Source organism: Hippoglossus hippoglossus, chromosome 3 (assembly GCF_009819705.1).
Source record: "Hippoglossus hippoglossus isolate fHipHip1 chromosome 3, fHipHip1.pri, whole genome shotgun sequence".
NCBI classification, from domain to species: domain Eukaryota; kingdom Metazoa; phylum Chordata; class Actinopteri; order Pleuronectiformes; family Pleuronectidae; genus Hippoglossus; species Hippoglossus hippoglossus.
The window spans coordinates 30,359,376-30,381,996 of NC_047153.1; the positions used below are offsets into that span (position 1 = coordinate 30,359,376).

General features: G+C 40.7%; 1 protein-coding gene across 8 annotated transcripts in view; it reads left to right on the forward strand.

Annotated features, from left to right (window-relative positions):
* il16 (interleukin 16) overlaps positions 1-19,810 on the forward strand; it is a 36,592-nt gene extending 16,782 nt beyond the window's left edge. The window contains exons 7-27 of one of the 8 annotated variants that reach the window (XM_034581637.1): positions 116-221; positions 1,274-1,422; positions 1,873-1,986; positions 2,529-2,643; positions 3,302-3,375; positions 4,873-5,119; positions 5,596-5,713; positions 6,051-6,183; positions 7,538-7,625; positions 8,067-8,290; positions 8,508-8,645; positions 9,574-9,726; positions 10,504-10,560; positions 11,425-11,518; positions 11,889-13,030; positions 13,906-14,060; positions 14,300-14,465; positions 16,501-16,602; positions 17,354-17,597; positions 17,821-17,949; positions 18,609-19,810. In XM_034581637.1, coding sequence (XP_034437528.1) covers positions 116-221; positions 1,274-1,422; positions 1,873-1,986; positions 2,529-2,643; positions 3,302-3,375; positions 4,873-5,119; positions 5,596-5,713; positions 6,051-6,183; positions 7,538-7,625; positions 8,067-8,290; positions 8,508-8,645; positions 9,574-9,726; positions 10,504-10,560; positions 11,425-11,518; positions 11,889-13,030; positions 13,906-14,060; positions 14,300-14,465; positions 16,501-16,602; positions 17,354-17,597; positions 17,821-17,949; positions 18,609-18,781 — 3,921 coding nt within the window. In that variant the 3' untranslated portion in view covers positions 18,782-19,810. The remainder of the gene's footprint in view (positions 1-115; positions 222-1,273; positions 1,423-1,872; positions 1,987-2,528; positions 2,644-3,301; positions 3,376-4,872; positions 5,120-5,595; positions 5,714-6,050; positions 6,184-7,537; positions 7,626-8,066; positions 8,291-8,507; positions 8,646-9,573; positions 9,727-10,503; positions 10,561-11,424; positions 11,519-11,888; positions 13,031-13,905; positions 14,061-14,299; positions 14,466-16,500; positions 16,603-17,353; positions 17,598-17,820; positions 17,950-18,608) is intronic. The other 7 variants (XM_034581638.1, XM_034581639.1, XM_034581640.1 and 4 more) reach the window with 7 other exon arrangements.
* Positions 19,811-22,621: the final 2,811 nt, after the last annotated feature.

The window sequence follows — 22,621 nt, forward strand, 5'->3', positions numbered from 1 at the left end:
AATGGCTGTGTGTGTGTGTGTGTGTGTGTGTGTGTGTGTGTGTGTGTGTGTGTGTGTGTGTGTGTGTGTGTGTGTGTGTGTGTGTGTGTGTGTGTGTGTGTGTGTGTGCGTGTAGTTACCCATCCCAGAGGTTAATGAGGAGAAATGCTGGGGAACAGAGAAGACTGAGCAGAGCCCACCAGGACAGACAGCCAGCAACAGGACACGGTCAAATTCAACCAGTGAGTACAGTTGTCCCCCCAAATGATGTAAGGAGAGAGAGGTTTAGGGTCTGTGTCATACTTGGTATACATAACGAGGCATTTTATTGGATGAGGAATTTTGACAGTTATTTCACAAATATCCGAGAGCAGAAGTTTCTCGAGAGCACACAAGCTCCCTGAGCGCGAGGAGGAGGAGTCAAAACGAGGCTCAGACCATTCTGAAACTGTCTGTGTGCACTCAGTCTGCACAGAGAAAATCAACATTTGAGGAGGAGAGAAAGCAAAAACCTTACAAAATCTGTATGTGAATTGAAAGAATAATGCTCTCAAAATACAAAACCATAATCTAAAGATAGAAAGTACTCCTTTTTTTTCACAGACACAACTACGTGCTTATGGGAAATGTTGTCCTGATTGTGAAAAGCTTATAGTTCCACTGGTGTGAGGCTAAACTGAACAGACTGTAGAGAGCAGTGTACATTAGTGACATAAAGGTGCAAACATTAAGATGGTTATTGTTCATTCTGCATGAAGATTGCAGATGTAATGTTACAACCCATCACCTCTGGGTTCATATAAAATCAGATAACTGATGACATCTTTATATTTGCATTGTTCAAATCTATAGTTTTATTGTTTTTTTAATCTTTTGAAATAATTAAGAATTAAAAATGGGTTTTTTCCTAATCAGTATAAAACTGGATTTTAGTATCTTAAAGCGTGGGTGGATACTGACTCAGCTTGAATAGACAAATAGAGTGGGTGTGGATTATAAATGGTTGTGGAGAGTGAGCTATGTCACATGGTGTATGTCACATGATTGGAGCAGCTCGAGTTGGCTGCCTGAACTAGCTCGCAAGCATCACTCCATTTATTTCAATGGAAAGTAAAGCCTGTGTAAAAGGTTGCTATATGCCACTAGATGCCATCACGTGCTAATTTGCATATTAGTGACACACATAGCAACTGCATTGACATACATCCAAAAAAGTAAAAGCAAAGAGTAAAATCTTTGTTTCCCTTAACCCTGACCCTTATCCTTGTTCTGATGATACTGTGTCTGTGACCAGGTGTTCAGCCATACTGGATCGGGGATTTGGACAGCATCATCATGAAGACCCCGGATCTGTACAGCAGTCATCCTCATGGGAGTAGTGGAATATATGGAAACAGGAAGTCTTTGTCCCAGCAGCTGGAGTTTCCTCACACCACCACACAGGTATATATATATATATATATATATATATATGACATTTTCTTTGTGTTTAACAGAAACAAAAAAGTTAAAAAAAGTTAAAATCCTCCTATAAAGACAAAGACATCAATGTTCAGCACGTAACATTGTCTTTTAGTATTTGGTTGAATTTAATCAAAGATTGTAAAAGAACACAGATAATTGACACAGGTAAGGATGTAACAACAGTAGAAGACTAGGGTTGTTTTATTATTTGATGATACATGCTCCAGCAGCTACTGCAGCTCAGTGTTATTGTATGCCAAATTGCTGTGTCTAAGCATGTCACTAGTATCATGTCACTACTTACTGGTATAAATAAATTGCCATTTTGAATGTGGTTTGTGTGTGTGTGTGTGTGTGTGTGTGTGTGTGTGTGTGTGTGTGTGTGTGTGCGTGTGCGTGTGCGTGTGCGTGTGTGTGGGTCCTCTCCAGCCTGTGCACCGTCCCTCCCGCTCTCTCAGCTCTGCCCAGCTGGTACACTCCTGCAGCAACGTGCAACAAGCCTTCATTATCTGTAATATCGTGCTGATGAAGGGCCACGGCAAGGTAGGAATCACACTCTACTGCCACCTTCTAAATCTGCTGGGTTCCCTCTGTGCTGCTCTTCATTCTGTTCTCAGCAGACCATAGTAACTGCTTAACAGACAGTATTCTTTGTGCACTACTGTCTCTGCACCAGGAGAAGTCACCTCACACACTTGTGATTTCCTGCCAAAGCTGTTACATCTTGATTTTTCATCTGCAGACACGAGACTCTTCACCCACCACAAGATTCTAGTCCTCAAGTGCAGTGTGTTAACAGCCCAATGTTTCATCAACTGGTCCACTCCATTTATATTTCACAAATACACTTTGTATGTGGTGTGAATAGTACTTTTAGCAGTTTTTAACAGCAAATCGAGCTTTAAATGTCTTCACTGTGACTCTGAGCAGACTCCATCAGCTACTTTTGACATGAACTACTATATCATCTATTTTCACTCTAGTCTCAGTCCATTTGTCATCTCGTTAAAACATGAAACCATCCCTTTAACTCTGATTGTGATGTTTCAAAATGTTATTAATAGTGTTTCTCCTGCCGTTGCCAGGGTCTGGGATTCAGTATTGTGGGCGGGAGGGACAGCATGTATGGACCAATGGGAATCTATGTGAAAACCATTTTCCATGGAGGAGCAGCCGCTGCTGATGGAAGGCTGCAGGAGGGTGAGGACAAACATGAACATGAAGCTCATACACACACTTAATAACAAGTGTCTTCACGTCATGACTGACAGGAGAAATGCCCAGAATAACAAACATCAATTCCCATATTAACCTTTAATGTTCCAGGAAAACAAAGCAAATTACAAACAAAAGACAAATCTTTAACCTGAGCTCCAAAACCATCTGTCATGTTACTGTTGGGGGGGAAGATGAATAGAGAAATCCCTCAAGAGCAATTCCTGGATGTGACACAAGGGGCACACTAAACGTACTGTATATAGGATTAGATATACATATGAACAAGAGGGAGGTGAAACCCTTTGTCACCTCTTCAGAATAGTTTTTAACATTATTAAATATGTTTAATAGGTTAGGTAATAAGTTATGAATGCTATAATAAAAATGTTGCTGACTTTCCCCTTTAATTGTCATTTGAGGTCTCAGTTGATACATGAAACCAATTGTGTAAGTTAATGTGTATGTGATTAAGGTAATTAGAATTTCACTTGAAAAGTATTTTGTGGAGTAAGACATTAAAAGTTCCCAACATATAATAATGTTGTTATGTGTTTAGATCCCTGTGTAGTGTCAGCTGGCATGTCACAGACTAGCTGTTTGGCCTTCAACACAAAGGTTGTCTGTTTGTGTGTCTGCACAGGTGATGAGATCCTGGAGCTGAACGGAGAGTCTCTTCCTGGTTTGACTCATGATGAAGCCCTGCACAAGTTCAAAGTGAGGCCACTGCATTATGACCCTATGAGCTCTATGCGTCTCAGTACAGGGTTGGCAACACAACCATGTGCTGATTTATTTATTCAGACGTTTGCAGAAAAACACTCACAATCATGCATTTAAAAACAACAGGACCACAGAAAGAAACTGCTACAATTAAAGATGACATATAAAACACTCAGTTGTTAAAATGCATTTTAGAGACCAAGTATTCAATGATGATTCTTTATTTTCTGATAATAATTATAACTTTGTCTTTCTTGATTTATAGTTTTGATAAGGAGCCTTAGTCTGACAGGGATGAATTAAGATGTATCTATTCAAATCCTTTTTAAAACACTGCGTGATTGAGTGTTTTATAATTTGTCACAATCTGTGAAAACAAATTGTACATAGACATTTTTTTTATCAAAAGGAACCACTGCTGCAGACCACAACAAAAGTCAACTCAATTTAAGTGAAATGATTTCAGATAAAAGTGTATTTTCATTTGAAACAACTAAGCAATTAAAATGAGAAATGTCTGTAATACTGTAGCTTGTAAAAAATGGTTCTGTCCAAAACCAAAACAAAATGTTTTTATTGGGTTAGCATTTTCTTAGTTTATGGCATCACATGACGTGTTTTGTATAGGTAATATGCTTAAATGTGAGAAATTAATAATTGAACATGGCGTGGTCACTAGTGTTGTTTCCAAGGAAACAGCAGCTGGATCTTTGTGGTTATTTGTTCAGTGTTAGTGTGTGCACCACGGAGAGCTCGATGTGAGCAGAGATAAACTGAGGCCTTAAAGGGATAGTTCACCCAAAATGAAAATTCACTCATTATCTACTCACCACTATGCTGATGGAGGGGTGGGTGAAGTGTTTGAGTCCACAACACACTACTGGTGTCTCGGGGGTGGTGTCAACAGCGTTGCAGCCAAATCCAATACAATGGAAGTAACTGGTGACCAATTCTTCAAATGTAAAAAAACAACAGAAAACAAAATAAAATGCCTCCATACTGCTCCTGTGGTGTCATCCAAGTGTCTGTAAGCACCAACATTCAAATTTGACTCAAAACGGCGTCATTTACACCGTGTGTTTAGCCTAAAGGTCTCATATCCTCCTCTGGAGCCGTGTTTGAGGCTTAAAGACACTTGGATGATACCACAGGAGCAGTATGGAGGCATTTTATGTTTATTTCTGTTGTTTTTTACTGTTTGAAGTATCCATCACCTTTTCTTTCAATTGTATTGGAATTGGCTGCAATGCTGTTTACCCCTGAGACTCCAAAAGTGGTGAGTAGATAATGAGTGAATTTCCATTTATGGATGAACTATCCCTTTAAAACTTGACACTTTGATTATCACGTAATCTGGTTTTAAAGCATGGTTATCCTCAAATGATCAAACCCATTTACACAAACAAAAAGGTCTGATGTGGAATAATTCTAGCAAACCAACATTTCTAAAAGCATGTAGTACTGACATGAAATATGAAATGTCTTATGCAGCAAATTAAAAAGGGTATGCTGTCTCTCGTGGTGAGGACCAGCCTACGTGTCGGGGCCCTGTGTGGTCAAGCGCAGGTGGCTCAGCTGTGCAGGTCGCGCTCCCTCAGCTCCACCACTGGCATGGCCAGGGTCAGTGCTGACATGGGAGACTTCAACTACCTCAACACCTGCAGCAACACACTGAGCGTCCCCGGTCAGCCTGCTAAACCCAGAGACCGCATCATGATGGAGATCATCCTGCACAAAGGTCAGCCCTGAAAAATCCACATACAGTTACTACAATGGGATGAGTTGCTTTTCTGAGGTTCCTCTGAGGCTTAATCTAATATTCAGTTCATTTTATTTTCCTGTCAACAAAAAAAGTTGTAATTACAGATTAACACATCAGGGAATTCACAAGAAGAGTCATTTCCTTTTGGTCCCTAATACAAGCCAAGCTCTAAAGAATGTCACATAATGCAAACATAGCACATTTTGGTTATACCCTACCTTCTTCTTAAACATCCTCATCTGTTAAACTGAAGAGAAGTTGGTCTTCACCAGGTCCTTGCGAAATTGATCCCATCACTTAAGTAACTTGTGGTGGCTGTCGATCAATCAATAAAATATGTGTTAATGGACAAAAGAACAACAGATATCAGTGGCTCTGTGTGTATGCCTAATCTCTTTTCAGGGAAACAGCATCAAGTTATTACAATAAAGCTTGATTTGCATGTGTCTCAGAGGCTGGTGTTGGTCTGGGTATTGGACTGTGCTGTGTCCCATCTGGTGACGGATGTCCAGGGATCTACATCCACACCCTCTCTCCTGGATCTGTAGCACACATGGATGGTCGACTCCGGTAAGAAAAAACTACTAGTGTTTCCCATTCAGCCTCAGTGTTAACAATACAGTGCATACAATATAATACTATTTCATTAATCCTGAGGGCAATCTGGTTTAAGGCAATTAATAGAAACATGATTTTGTATGAATGTTCACTATGTCACACTAGATCTTATATATATAAGATTATATATATATATATATAATGTAATACGATATATATTTAATGTAATGCAATGATTATACTGCTGTATACAATATGCATGTGTTTGTCAAATAGTTCCCATGTTCGTGTTTCTCCTCTCAGAGTTATTTTTTGTTTCTGTTCCTGAACTTTTGCTCGCTACCTTTAGGTGTGGAGATGAGATCATGGAGATCAACGACACTGTGGTTTACAACATGGCGCTGAATGACGTCTACACAGTCCTGAGCCAATGCACACCAGGTCCAGTCCACATCATCATCAGTCGCCATCCCGACCCTAAAGTATGCAACGCCTCCACCTCTTTTATTTCAGCCATCAGTCGATTTAATTGGCTGAAGGGGCCAAAGCCTCTGCTGGTTCACTGTTAATGTTTCTTCATGGGTGCAACTGTGGGCATCTGTGCTGCTAATGTGGATTTCCTTTCACTTCCTCCCTCATTCCACACTCCAACACATTCAGCTGGAGACTCTACACTGTGTGTGTGTGTGTGTTTGTATGTGTGTTACCTCTTTTTACATTTGCAGAATAATCAAGGATCAGATCATTACTATTCCTTTCCCGACAAATTGAATAAAAAAACACTGAAATCATGACATCGGGGACTTTAATGGTTCCTACAGCCCTGAAAATCACTAGTATGTGAGTCTAATATGTAAGAGTAGAAATCACCGCACATAAAGTACATCATACATTTATGTTGACCAATGCATCCTCAGGGAAAAGGGAGGAATTTTACACATTTTCACTCACATTTTTTCGGAACTTAAACAGATGTTTTTTGTCTTTTTGTCCCTCCATGAAAGGCTTTGAAAGCCGCTAAGGAATCAACCACAAAAAAAACATGTGACAAATTCTGAACAGAAACACAAGCTTCAGTGCACAAAAAACTAAACTACACATACGAAACACTCCACAATCTTCACAAGAAGATCATAAACTATGGTATTTAAATATATTTATATATGAATCTATATATTTAGTGTATTCAATAAATAGATTTTTTGAAAGACCCTCATTTCCTTCTGCCTTTTATTTTCTAGCTTGTTAAACTGCATCTAACATGTTGTTTAGTGATTGCTATAGTTTCAGCCTCTAATTTATTCTGAAGATGGCATCATTTTATTTTTTTTATCATTACATCAAACCCATGAAATGAGCAAAACCAACAACACGTTAGTCCATCACCGACCTGTGAGCTACTGTATTTCCAACAGTAGATTATTTCAGATGGTGCAGTACCAAATGGAAATCTTCTTATATATGAGGGTTAAGGGCAGAGGATGTCACACCATGTTAAAGCCCTATGAGACAAATTCTGATTTGTGAATATGGGCTATACAAATCAAATTTGATTGATTGATTGATATCTGGTAATATTTTGGCTTCATCACTTTTTACGCATAAAAAATGTAATGGTTTTTAGCATTTTATCAGAATTATATTGATCAAGCTCATGGACTCTAATACAATAGTGATGGTGGAAAAACTCACATTGGGAAGTTTTTGTGTGCTATTCAGGTAGAGTGAACGTGAACTCGCTTTGGGACACGACCACAACCTCAGCTCTTTATGGTGAGCAACAAGATGTTACTGTCATGTTGACATCTCCCATCCTCTGCCCTCTGTGTGTCACAGGTATCAGAGCAGCAACTGAATGATGCCATCACTCTAGCAGTGGAAAGCAGCAAACTGAGGAAGGATAAGAGCCAGTGGAGTATTGATGGTAACATATTCATTTGTCCATTATTCATTTTCAATAGTGACATGTTCCTACTCAGGCTATCTTTCATTTCCTCTGTCCTAATCCCCATCTTTTTCACTTCTGTAAAGCTGCGGAAATCACAGAACATAATTTCTTTGCATAATCCTCCACTTCCCATAATGCTGCCCAGCAGTTAGCAACCTTAGAAATTGTCCTTCCTTAAGTGACACAAAATACAAACATTAAACTCATCTTCATATGTTAATTCAGTGCAGTGGTCCTTTAGTTTTGAAAATGTTCACATTTCAAAACAGTTGTTTAGCACTGTCACGACACAGCCAGGTGGGAACCATTGGTTTGACTGTGTGGAGTGGGCATGTTCTCCCCACATTGATCAAAGTGGCTTCTTCCCACAATTCACTTGATATATGATTTACCATCGTTTGTGTTGTTCTGTCCCAGGGCTGCGCAGACTGGAGTCTTGCTCTCACAGTCGGCAGAGGTGTGAGCATTGTCTAGAGAGGAGTTTCAGTCAGCTGACGGTTCGACGAGCACAGAAGACCATGACCCGCTCCTGTAGCGATAACACCAACAGCCACCACTACAACCGCTGCCTCAACATGCACAACCTTCACAACACACACCATCAGCCATCATCACGTGTCCACAGCCTGGACACACCAAAGGTAAGCAAGCACGCCACAGGTTGTATGAACAGGTTCAAAATACAGATCAGTGAGCTCAAAGTGATTGTTGACATTTTCACATACAGTGTCTTACATAGAGTATGTGTAGATTTTTTTTTCTGTGTTGATATATTCGATTTTTAAATAAGCAAGATCATTGTCTCTAGATGTTTTCTCTTTTGATGTAGTAGTGTGTCTTATCTTCCTTGTCCTGTAGTCTGTGACAGACACGTGGTCGGACAACAGACTGTCTGTGCCCATGTATCCTGACGAGGACTATAATATCCCATACAACTCTCCTCCTGCCAATATCTCCAGTCAGCAGGCCCTGGATCTGGCCTTCAGGGGCAGCAAGGTACTCCATCCATCCATCCATCCATCCATCCATCCATCCATCCAGCCATCCATCCATCCATCCATCCATCCATCCAGCCATCCATCCAGCCAGCCAGAATGAGTTCCCCCAGCATTCTAGGCCTATAGCAGCATAACTAAAGTCGTTTTCACACATGACCTGCGGATAAAGCCCGGAAGGTTGGGTCCGGACTTTACCCCCAGTTGGCCTTTCACACATACACAAAGCAGCTTCCTGTGGTTTTCTTTAAAGACACGTTAAAAACAGCAACAAATCCCCTATCTCAGTATTACATTGCAGGAGGCAGGGCCCAGCAGGGACAAGTTCACAGCTCATCATACATTACAGTGGAAAATAGTCAATTGTCCATATCTATATAGTACTTTCTAGTCTTGATAACCACTCAAAGCCTTTTGCAGTAGTTTTGCCATTCATCTATTCACATACACATTCATACAGTGCATCAATGTGCAGCACTTCATCACACACATATACACTCATATTTGGGGTTTAGCATCTTGCCCAAGGACACAACATGCAGAATGGGGGACACTGGGTTTAAAGCTGGATAGTGGACAACCCGCTCTACCTCCTGAGTGACATCCGCCATGTAGTGGGTGAGGAAAACGGTAGTACCAAGAGTCCAGGTAATGTAATTGTGGACCACTCTGATGGACATGTGGGAATACACTGCTGAAGCCTTTACCATTTACCAGCCTGAGGGAGACTGAAACAATCGCACCGTTGTCACAGACATTAATACAGTGTGTGTGTGTGTGTGTGTGTGTGTGTGTGTGTGTGTGTGTGTGTGTGTGTGTGTGTGTGTGTGTGTGTGTGTGTGTGTGTGTGTGTGTGTGTGTATATGTGCGTGTGTGTATATGTGCGTGTGTGTATATGTGCGTGCATGTGTGTTTGTGTGTGTTTGTAGTCTAACTGCAGGATGCGTGCTGTTCCACGTCGGTACTGTTGGCCTCAGGATGTGACCAGTGAGGAGGGCTACAATGGAGACTCCAGTGGTTCTAGTCGAGGATCTCCAGTTAGAGACGAAGGACTGGAGTCTTCATCACACACCAGCTGCCAGGTACAACACTGTGACTACAGCTGCTGAACAACAGCGAGTCTGCTGTTAAAATTAGTCACTTGTGCACATTTTGCACATTTACCAGAATTTGTTTTAAAATTGTTTTTATTTTTCTATCATGATCTACTGTCTCACAATATAAGGGCTCATATTGTATCCGTCCGTTTACCCCATGACTACACAAGCATAGACTTTGGACTAACACTGTGGAAATTGACAAAAAAATCTATTGTTCTGCATTGCTTTTATACATGTGTGGCATTGCAGCATGTGTTGTTGCAGAGAGTCATACGGAAAGAAAACAAATGTATTATTACATTTGTGAGTTCTACACAAACAAATTCAACCCCGAACTAAATGTCAGAAAAGTCTGAACCAATGTCAGCCATCCATCAATACTTAGTGTGTAATTTGTGTAGGTTTCTCCTTGGCCATTAAATTGATCTATTGGGGTGGTTGTGGCTCAGGGGGTTACGCAGGTCATCCTCTAACCATATCACTTTATACCTTCCACTGTCTGAGAGACAATGATAGCTATTTGCTTTATCAAAGAGTATCTACCTACAGAGCCACAAGACCTGCATCTCCATCTCAGTGTTTTTCACTTGTCCAACACACATCAGAAGAGTGTGTGTGTGTGTGTGTGTGTGTGTGTGTGTGTGTGTGTGTGTGTGTGTGTGTGTGTGTCTTTCTGAATGTACTGGTGATATGATACTAACTTTGTTTCCTCCTGTGTACCATTCATGCTTCTCACTGCTGTCCCTCCACTGCCTGCAGCTCTTCAGCAGTATATACAAAGCCTTGCAAAAGATCCTGAGGTTACTCTTCAGGAATGTATGTGAAGTGATGGTGGCATTCAGTGTCGTCCAATAGTGAAAGCATGCTAAGTGCATTTAGCTTTTTATTATCTAATAAAACTAAACGCTTTCTGCTCAGTAATAGACAATACAGAGAATGGGGAAATTATTATAATGCTCATTGTGGTAACTGTGGAGTTTCTCTCTATAATAGTGTGAGATACTCCTAATATTGGGGAAATGTAAATCATATTTAATGAATTGAATTATAGTAACTAAAATATATAATATTATATATGTACTATTTAGGCCTCTACTCTGTAGTGTTTATATAATAATAATAATAATGATGATTCTTATTACGAATGGATTATGTTGTAAAACCCTGGATTACGCTCTATAATGTTATTTAATGTTGAGTGTCCCTGCATGACAACTGTGAGATGGTCTGGACTGCTTACTTACCACCTCACTACATGTAAGGACTTGACTGTCCATATACTTTAATGTCACTACATGTGAGGTGGTCGTGAATGTAATACTGCCATACTGTACTGGAGTGTACTGCACAGGTCCTCACTGTGCACATTAGTACGCCTCTGTGTGTGTGGGTGTGTGTTTGTGTGTGTTCATGACCTTGTAAGGAAAAGTTGTGTAAATGCATATGGTGCAGACAAAACTTTGTGTGCATGTCAGCATGAAAGCATATGCATGTTGTCTGTCGGTGTGCATCATACTTGTTGTTGAGCATGTTATGAGCCATTAAATGACTGAATCAAACAGTGTAAAAGTAGCAGATGAATGTAGATGAACGTCAGAGCGGAAGCTGGGTACATTACTGCACCTTTCTGTGGTTGCTGTTAGAGAAGCTATCGTGACACAATACTTCCTGTTTGTGTAGCAGGAAGGAGAACGAATAAGAGAACAGTTAGAGGGGAGCAAAGACGACTTCACTCATCCGGACACTGCTGCCTGCACCGACGACAGTCACATAGGTAGGTAACAATGCTACCATCTTACATTTATGTACCTGAATGTAACTTCACATATAGTTTATAGCAACAATGTGACAGCAAGCCAATCCTGGGGCCATGTTTGTTGTAAGTATGTCAGTAGAAAGTAAGTGAGGTTCCATTTCCTGTTTGAGGCAGGGCTTCTATGTGTGAGTGAATAAAACTGAATCAGGATGTGATGGTGGTGTTCATCTGAGGCCACAGCAAGTCGGTGATCACCTGTTTTAGTTACACCGGGCCTCTTCACCATATTGTTATGTGAATACACAGTAATATCTATCGAAGAATTTTTGCCATCCAAATCTCTGAAACACATTTTCTTGTCTCTAACTTTCCTACTTTCCTCTCCTGGCAGAGGATTCATCAGTGGTGCTCTGCTCACAGCCTAAAAGAGGAGCTCTGAGGAGGCAGGCTCGTATTGAACAACGCTCCCAAGAGCAGCTTCAGGATCCTTGGATTCGCCTTTCAGACACATCCCCTGAAAAACTGTCCGAGACCCACCGCCAACACGCCGCTGACAGCACACGGGCCGTCGACCTCAAGTCTGCCACCATGAGCGATGAAGAGAGCCCCGCTAAGCTCAATGGTACAGTCACAGATGTGACTTCAGATCCTCAGTCCAACATGACTCCTGAAAACACGTGTGAAACTCCAGAATCAAAGAGGGGGCCCCCGGTGGCACCCAAGCCCACCTGGTTTCGCCAGAGTCTGAGGAAAATTCGAGATGAGAAGGACCAGAAGAAGCAAGTTAAACCCGCAGAGCAGAGGCCTGCTGTGGGTTTCAGCAGAAGCTTTGCAATCAGATCTGCCTCATCTGCAGCCAACCTGTCAATCAAACAAAAGATCCACTCATTTGAGACTTTTTCCAGTCCAGAGAGTCCAGACAAGGGGGGGCATAGGAGGCCTGTGTCCCCTTCCACCTCCCTTCCTCTGGTGGAGAAGGAGGCCAGGAGGGATCATGCCCCACTTGAAGACTGTGGGAACAGCAAACATGGAATCACCAAAGAGATCCAGTCAAACCAAACTGCATGTGTTCAGGAGACAGAACACACTGTCTCCACGTCACCCTCTGCTATCACCTCCTCCTCTTCTCAAGCTTGTCTTCAAACAACAGAAAAGTCCTGTGAAGATGAACCTCCCTCTGTCCAGACAGAGACCGATCTCCCACTCACTGACTCCATCAGTGCTGATCTGGACCCTGGGATAAATGATTCTCATTCCCCTCCAGCTCATGATGACAGCAATGTCTCACCATCCAAACAGTTGTCTGAGCTAGAGAGAGTGGATCTCAGCGAGGTCCTACCCCCGGTGACATCTATTAGATCCAATCAAGAAGATGGGGAAAGTCCTCCAGAGGGTACGGAGGGGGGTGCAGCACTGAGCCAAGAAAAGCTGCAGAGCACAAGTCTGAGTGCTGGTGTCCCTACAGACAGTACCTCCCTGAGAAGCCTGGAGGGAGAGAGTTTCGGGAAAATTCTCGCCTTCAGTAACCAGGTAATCTGTCACACATGTTAGGAACTATAGTCAGAGACGTAAGGGCAGACTCACATTCCTAAACCTAGAGATCTCAGTGCCCAGGATTTGTTTCTTGTCTCCATCTTACATCACAATACCCAAACTTATCTTTTGTGTTTCCCCATTAGGATAGACAGACAAAAAATGTCCTTTTAGTGCTAAACTCATTTATTAAAAGTACTTAGTTTTCCAAACCAACTGTACACACATCAGACCTTATATGGAGGTTGATATCAGTTCATTACTGACTGTAGGCCCCTGCACTGTTATTTTCAGCTGCTAAAATTGTGGAAAACTACCTTAAAAATCAACACAATGCATGATCCAATGTTACTGACTTTATACTTTCATCAGGCAGAAGGTTTTACATCACAGTCAGCCACACATCAGCTCAGTAGTATGTGACGATATCAGTAGGTTGTAACTTTGAACTCCAACCACATTGTGACAGTAGAGGAAACTTTCAAATAGCAGCTTTAAAACAGTTGTCTCGAAAAGCTTGATTTGTCTCGATAATTATTTATAAACGTATTGCTTTTGCACAATTGGGCGGCTGTGGATCTGAAGGTAGAGAGTAGGTTGGTGGTTCGATCCCTAGATTCCTGTAGGACTCCTCTTGTGTCCTTGGGCAAGTTAATAAACCCCAATTTTCCCCAGACGGCTTTGCTTTGCAGACAGTGTATGAATGGTGTGTAGAAGTACTGTATGACTGGGTAAATGCAACTTGTACTGTAAAGCATGTTGCGTGTTCTATAAGAAAGTATAAAAATCCAGTCCATTTACTAGTGTAGTACAATGATAACTAGATTAAAATTGTCTAAAATCTCTTTTTTTGTATGTTGTTTCTATTCCAGGTTTCACAAGCATTGATGCGTTCTCTTCCCATGTACTCCGGCTCTAGTGACCCTCGCTCCCCAAACCTGCAGGACCCCTCATCAGTGGATTCTACAAACCCTGGGTGTGATCCTGCTCCTGCAGTGGACAGCAGCGACAGAGGATTCTCTGTCAGGTAAGATTTGCACTGAGAGGTATTGAAAAGGGACTCACAGAAAGCAAACTTTGTCTGTTTGAATTCATAAGGAAGTGGGTCCAGGTTAAAAAAAAAGACTTCCTGTTTAATCGGAGAAGCAGCATTTTTATCACCAACGTTTATGTTAACAGCTCAGTTGCACACTACTGGTATGCAATATGCTCAGATTTGTGTAACTGATTATAGCGTAATCTCTGTTTTTGTTTTTTTAAACGCAGCTTGGCCACACTGAGAGAGTGCACCATTGAGCGAGAGGAGGGGGGATCTCATGACGATGCAGGAGTCACTTCTGCTTCTGCTCATACTGTCATCTCAGCCATCTCTTCCCAGGAAATACAGAGGATGATCCAGGAAGTCACAATTCTGGATCAAGAGACGCTGAAGGTAAAATCTATCATGCAGTGGTGGAGAGCCTCCTGTGCTAAGGTATCTCTGGATGGTTTGATAATTTAACTATATGGTCAAAGGCCCAGATCAACCGGGTTATGAACACAGCCATGAAACCCACGGTGAACATCCCAATTCCCAGGTCAGTCTTCAGCAAACTATAACCAGACAGGCCCAAAAAAGTCATCTCATTTCCAACTCATGTCGTCTATAGTGAGTAGCAGCTCCTCCCCTCGGGCAGATGGTCCATGATTCCCTCAGTATAGGCACCACCTTCTTAAACACTACTTTGTCCCCTGTCCATTGAAGCCCTTTGGCAGAATCACTGTTATATACTGCACTATACGTTAACGAAAAATGTAATTTATTAAAATGTATTAACCTCTAATTGACAAACTCAGGGCTGTAGTCTGGATTCTAGAAATACTCAGGTTGTTTTTCAGGTAAACAAGGTTAGCCTAACCCTATTCACATTACATTAAACAAACAGGATGATGTTGATCAGTGAGCTTTACAAGGGTTGGAGGTGTTTCTTTTAACTACGGTCAGAGCCTGGTTTCTGTTTCCTTCCCTTTTTCAAGTCATCACACAGAGTTAGTCTAAACATATTTTTACCAAGGCTCCATACTCACTGATATCAATCGGAACATCTCACTCTGTGACCAAAAGTTGAAAGAGTTAGTGCAGTTTTTAAGAGAACCGTTTTAGTTTAGTTATGTTTAAAGATAAAATTGAAATACATTTGTTGGAAACAAATCCCCAAATAGGTATCAGCAACGTAAGTAGTAGGAATTAACATAACATTAACATTCAGTAACATACTGTAAATGAACTTAGATCAATATATAATTTTCTGTCTGAAAAGGAGTAGGAAGAAGCAACTTACTTGTCTTGTACTATGCCTGTTCTATATTAAATAATCTAACAAACATTAGAAATACAACTCCACTGTCCCCCTAGTGTCCACCCTGCCACTACATGCTGTTATCCTCTTCCTCTTTCTTTTTATCCTCTCATAAATTATGTCTCTGTTAATCTTATCAAACTGCTTTGTTTGATTTCATCCCACATTCTTGGTTTAAAACCTTCCATCAGTTTATATAAACTTGATTGGTTGTTTTTAGCCACCAATCATTCCGTCACAGCACAATGTGTCTCCTGGTGATGACCCAGAGTCAGGACGTCTTGCCCATCCATGGGGGATTTGTTAATATGATGAAAAACTACTGTGTTTACTTATATGTGTATATATAAGCACTGATATAATTATATCTTAGAACTTTTATGTTGTATATTCTCACATGTACCTAATATTTTACAGCGCTTATGTACTGGATTATAATATATTGTGCAGGTCACTTACTGTCTCCAATTACAGAAAATGTCACTGCCTTTAAGAAATCTATGAACAATGTGTGTGTGTTTGGCCTGAGGGAAACTTCACATGTCTCCTGGTCAAATCTCAGTTACAACTTACAACTCAAATATCCAGCCATCTGGGAGCCATTGTGTGCTCAGCATCTGCTGTATATTAACACACACACACACACACACATTCTGTTATCTGCAAACACAAGGTGTCACTGTCTGAAAAACTCTCACATGTTAAATTCCGAACAAACAGTAAGGAGCACTTTCCTGTTACATTTGGACTGAGCGAGGTATCGTGCTATATCATCAGGTTTACAACTATTGGCCCCACAGTTGATATTCATAAAAATGACTCATGCACTGTATTCATCATTCATCATATTCAAATATTTAAACAGTCACTGACACTAGTCACACAAAATTATTTTAGGCATAAAGTCATGGACGTTTTGTCTTTTCAGCAGGTGGTTATGTAGCACAACACATATGCTGCCATTTTTGTCCGGAATCTTTGGAAAAAGAAAAAGATCTCAAAAGTGACTATATTACATTTGGAAACATCTAGTAATGTAAATAAAGGCACATATTTGTGAAGGTTGCTGGATGGCTCAAAGTCCCTTCATAATAATAATACAAATTGTTGTTGTTTTTGCTACCACAGCAACTGGTGGACATCCATGTTGTGATCCTGCATAAAGAGGAGGGAGCAGGTCTGGGATTCAGCATCGCTGGAGGCTGTGACCTGGAGACCAAAGCTCTGACAGTAAGCAGCTCTCAGTACAGCTTCATACTGCTCATTTAGAGCAGGGGTGGAGGGATGTTTCCTATCAAGGACCATTTCAGTTTTGTCTTTCAAGGGTCAGACTAAATAAGTGAACACATATGCCATACCAAGCTCACTCTTGCTAGGTTTAAACTGCTTTTCTTTTGCAATTTCCTGATGATCCTTCACTAAACCACCTTCTGAATGAGGGTTTGGCCTCTTAGCAATAACCTGTCTGCACAACATTGTCCCAGTCAGAATGAGGTATTGTGAAAGCTGCTTGTTTGACACCAAACTTCTGAAGATCATTGACTTTAGCACGTGCAGCTCGGATCCAGTGTGGCTGCATGTTTCCTGCTGTTGTGACGCTGAGACTGACTTTTGCAGTCACTCATAGCACATCATGTGAGACTAGGTCTGGTTGAGCACAGGCATTGAATGTCTGAGAGATTTCTGTTCTGGTGGCATTTACTGTGTGTCAGGATGTCTCTGCTGGTGAACAGTTATTTTCTGGAATTAGGAACATCTACCCCGGACTTAGCTAAGAGTTTGATTTGACTGACTGCATTGATGTCAATAATGTGGATAAATAGAGAAACAGATAACAGATAATCACAGGCACGTCATATTCCCAAGTCTTGCACTCCAGTATCATTTACCATAAACACGTTTTAAGCCTTTATAGTGCTACGTCTAGTCTGGGCCACTGAATGTCTCTCTCTGTGACACTTGTTTATTGTCTTCTGTTCAGGTGCACAAAGTGTTTCCCAGCGGCCTGGCGGCTCAGGAGGGCACCATTCAGAAAGGAGATGAGGTGTTGTCTATAAACGGACAAACACTGCAGGGCGTCACACATGCCGATGCCACCGCTGCTATGCGTCAGGCCCGGAATCTGAAGCTGGCTGTGGTGGTCATCTGCAAGAGAGCAGAGGAGGGAGGCAGAGAGGGAGGCAGAGAGGGGGGAGGCTGCAAGAGCGAAGAGCCTAACGCTTCAGGTGAGTCATCCAAACACACACAAAGGTGCAGTCCTGACACTTTGAGACTTAATGGAATCTATAGCTTTTCTAAGGGAGGATTTTCAGTTGATGCAGACAAAAGCTGTTCACGTAGGCCTGAAAAGGTTTCTAAATTCAACCTGTTATATGCTAACTTTAATAACTATTTGTTCTAAGTACTATGAAGTTATTAAGGTTGCATTTGCCCTGTCCTGTGCTGCAGTGGAGGAGCAGGCAGCTCCGGTGAGGGTGGAGCTGGACAAAGGAGCTGGAGGAGTTGGTTTTACTCTGGAGGGAGGAAAAGGCTCAATCCATGGAGACAGGCCTTTTGTCATCAACAGGATCTTTGCAGGTACATTCATTATGAGGATATTTTAAAGAATAAGTGAGTGGGATTCAGGGCCATCTAGTGGTAATTTTGCAGATTGTACTGAACTGAATAATCTTCTGTTTCCAACAGTATAGGAGAGCCCATGGTGGCCTCCAGGTAACATTAAATTGAGAAAAGGTCCTCTATAGAGCCAGTGTCTGGTTATTCCATTCTGGGCTGCTGTAGAAACGTGGCAGTGCAACACTGGAAAATGTAAAGGACTCATTCTAATGCATCAAACACAACTTATTGTCTTAGTACTAAGACTTAAATTCTTTGAACTAATGAATACAGACTAATGAAAACAAAATAATGTATCTTACATAAAATTTCTCCAAATAACACTGGACCTTTAAAACAGAACTGAAACAACACCTGATAGGTTCAAAAGTTCAAAATCACCATGAACCAACTAACTAGAGTCTTAAAAGAGGAAAGGACATGATTAATGTTTGGTGTCAGTTCAAACTAGAAATTAACCTGTATTTAGTACTGTTTTTAGAAAAAACAAACAGGTGTGTTTAGCCAGAAAAACTAATTTGAAAAAAAAGCAGCTCTGAAACTTAGACAACATATTGAGATTATTTATGGTAATATTGTGAAAGAGGTAAAAAGTCTGTGTGTGTGTGTGTGTGTGTCAGGTGGAGCTGCGGAGCAGAGCGGTCTGCAGTGTGGAGATGAGCTGCTGCAGGTGCAGGGAAGCAGTCTGCAGGACATGACAAGGTTTGAGGCCTGGAACATGATCAAGGCTTTACCCGAGGGACCAATCACATTGGTCATCAGGAGGCGAGAGCAACAGGGAGCGACAGAATGAGACACTGTGGCTGCTGGGAGCCGCTCGCAAAGGAAAAAGAAAACATCGGAACTTGGGACACACCAATATTGGCCTTCTAACAAACTCCTAGAAATCAGGTATCAGTGTGGTCCACCTTTTATTTTTGTGTTAAGAGGTTTTTTTTACCTTCAGTAGACAATTATTTGATGATAGCTCGGAGCCTGGCCAGGCTCGCAAGTAAATAAATGATGTGCACAACACAATGACTTACTGTATTAAATCACTGAATTAACACACAAGCTAAGATCTTGTGTTTCTCCCTGCCTCAAATCTGACACAAGACTGCATGAAATCCAGACAGCTCATTTAGATCAGACTGCCCATGGCTTGACAACCGCCACTGTTAATATTAGGTCTCACTGTGTTAGGCTACACTGTGGTGAATGTGTAGCTTCTTGATTGCACTCTATGCTGGCCAGTATAGTATTACTGAAAAAAACATCCAATGTTGCATCACAAAACAGCACTGTCAGGACTAAGGTAACAGATGTGATGATAACACACAATAATAACACAATATGAAGGAATCCATTTACAGATCCAAAACACAGCTGGTAGCCTGCAGTCCACACTTGGGATGCTCCTCAGTGCAACACTCAAGTGAACACAACCAATGTCAGCTTCAGTTCCTACTGCTACAGCAACGTGACAGTGTGTAATTGAAAGATTAGAGTTCCCCTTCAACGGTTGTCCTATCATTACACATAAACATGTTTGAGGCTATTGATGCTATGTCCTGCATCATGGAAACAAGTTAAATCATTCCAGAGCCTAACACTTAGTATTATTGATTCAAAAGTCATGATTTATCTTTACTCCACAAATGAAGGAGAGTAAAAGGCTGTTTATTTGTTCATGTTCACAAGGTGGTGATGAGTCTTGGAAGGTTTCAGTTGTGTGTCTGTGTTTCAGTCCTCAGTGCTCTGCAAGACATTTGGAGCACAGGGAAAATTATTTGAATTGACTCAAACTCCTCTGTGCTTAATGAATGTATTTATGATCCACAATTTAAAAAAAAGTGCACAATATTCACACTGATGCTGTGAGCAAGTGTTCAAGGGGTTGAGAGTGCAGAGCAAGGACTTTGACAAATGTCCATTGTTTGACACCAGTATTTTATTGAAAACAGTTTCTTTACTCAGAGGAAAGCATTCATGGCAATGGTAAAAACTATTTTTCTGTAAATTGTAAGTGTTGTGCATGCAACATTTCTCCATGCTTAAAATGCCCCATTGTCAGAATTGATACACAAATATGATGCCTTAATGTGTACGTATGCAAGCCATAAGAAACAAAAGATCACAATTTACAAAAGTGATATTTATAGATGAGTCATATCTGCCATAACAAATTAAAAAGATCTTGTATAAACTTCAAAATGGGTGCAATGTTTCCTTTTCTGTTTGTATATTAAATGGTTTCACAAGTGTATGAATCATCATCAACTTCTTCTGGTATACACTTCACAAAAAGAAGACAAACAGGAATGGCCCACAAGATGCTTCTTTTGATCACTTTAATGCTGGTGAAATACAAAATTAAATGGGTAGAGAACAGTACAAGGTGAACAGCTGCATGTTAAGACAATGATGAGTAGTAGGCTCATGTGACATGGTAGACAAACGTCTGTACTGGAAAACTTTGGATTGGTGTCTGAATCTCAAGTACTAAACATAGAACTTACTCTGTATATCAGTCTAATACTTTAAATATGGCTAACTGCCATAGTGTACATGTTATAAGTCCAAAAATGTCAGTCTGGAGACGAAGCAAGTTCATCACCAGTCAGCAAATGTTAATCAAAACTGAATCATATATACATAATCATGGCATAATAACTTGCTCATCAAAAAAGGGAGATCTGCACATCACTTCTCTTAACCCGAGATGTCCACCCAACTCCATTAGAATATTGGGATTCCACGCAGAGGAATGTCATTTCATTTCATTAAGAAGACAGTGTGACCAAATACAGATGACATGGTGGAGATGTGGTCAAGAAGTCAAAGGTTCTCATTTCCCTTCCCTTTGTATTCTTCATGTATCTGTTTCTTCTAGTTCAGCAGCCACCTCTATGAGACAATATTACGTTTAAATAAAACCCTGCTGGCTCATTTTAAACAATATACACATGAAAATGCCTTTAGATCCACATGCAAGCAACATCTCAAGCACATAGGATTTGTAAATGGAAATGAGGTCTTTCATTAAGATTACTGGCTACAAGGCAAGGTAAAAAGACAATATAGGTGAGCAGGTAAAGAAGAAAACACTTTTTTAAGGAATTTTGATATAAACCAACAATAACTAAGCATGTCAAGTATACGTATTTTCATACACATGGGGGCTCTTGAGAAAGTTGGTAAACCAACAGATCACTATACAAATCAACCCCCCCCCCCCCCCCCCCAATTCTGATGCTCCTCTTCACCCCCTGACAAACTCATTTCAGACCAAGGCATTTCTTATTGCTGATCATGTTGAAGCAATCAATTGAATCCCCAAGTTATCATTCAGGAACCAATAAGAAGAGGGGGTGAAAAGAAGGCGCACGCAGCATCTTTAAAATCACAAAGTTTTCAGCATTTTCTCATTTCTTCTACCACAGTGAGCTTCAGTGATGAAGATTAAAATGATACAGTACAGGTTCTTTTTTCAAATACCTGAAAAGTACTCTGGCAGTTGTGGAAAAACTTACAGTTTGCATTTAATGTTTATGTAAATATTAAAACGTCAGGTAGCACTTTTATGATAGCAACTTAGATTTTAGGATAATAAATATAGACATGTTTTAAAACTTTTTCGTCAAGTGTTGTGAGCTATGTTGTTTGTGTGCAGGTATGTCTTTCCCCGTCTAACCTGAAAATGAGCCTTTATTTTAAAAGACCACTGACATAGACAAAGCCAATGGTTATTATTATTATTGTCTTGATTGTGCACGTCTCATATGCCTTTAGTAAAAATGAAAGAATGATCAGACATGCCCTGAGCTGGACAAGGGGACACAACACTCCATGACAATGCCCACTTCAAGTTCATTTCCCATTTCTATTCAACCACACAGAAGCCTCATTAACTGCAATGTGTAGACAGAGAGGTAGGATTATGACAAAACTCTACCCTGGAAATAGGTTACTACAAATTCTACAACATATCTCATCTTGTGAATCACCGTGTGTCTTTATCCCAAAACATACAAAATGCTTTATTGTGTTATGTGATACAGTGAGGTAACATTAATTTGTAGGTTAACTGTAGAATAAGGGTCAGTGTGTGTCGTCATTTAGGATCAGCATTCAAAATAATAGGATTTTTATGTGAGTTCTAAAGCATTAGCAAGGACGGTATCTTTTTAAAAAAAATTTTTTTAATGTTTCCGTCAGTTTGGTTTCATGTCCTCATCGGACTCAAGAAGAGTGTTGTACTGTGTCCTGTTAACTGATTAAACCTGTTTTTTCTCTCACAAAGGTGGTTTAATAATTCAGGCTTTTGCTGTAGCAGCCTGAAGAAAACAGTGGTCGTACTATAGGTGCTGATGGTGTGTGATAGCATTTCATCAAATATAATAGAGTTCTTGCTTTTGTTTGAGTCAGTATCATACTGTAACTAAACTTGGGTGGTGCTACAGTACATCAAGGCTTCAGGACCACATCTATTCCTTTACTTAACCCTGTCTTGAATAAAGTTAAATTTTGCCCTTGTTTCATTTCAGTGACCATGTTTAACATGTTGTGTTAATGGTACACGATTCAGTCACGTCTTACTTGTTCCATTGACTTGACAACAGACACCCATAGTTGCAGAAAGATGCAAATGTGA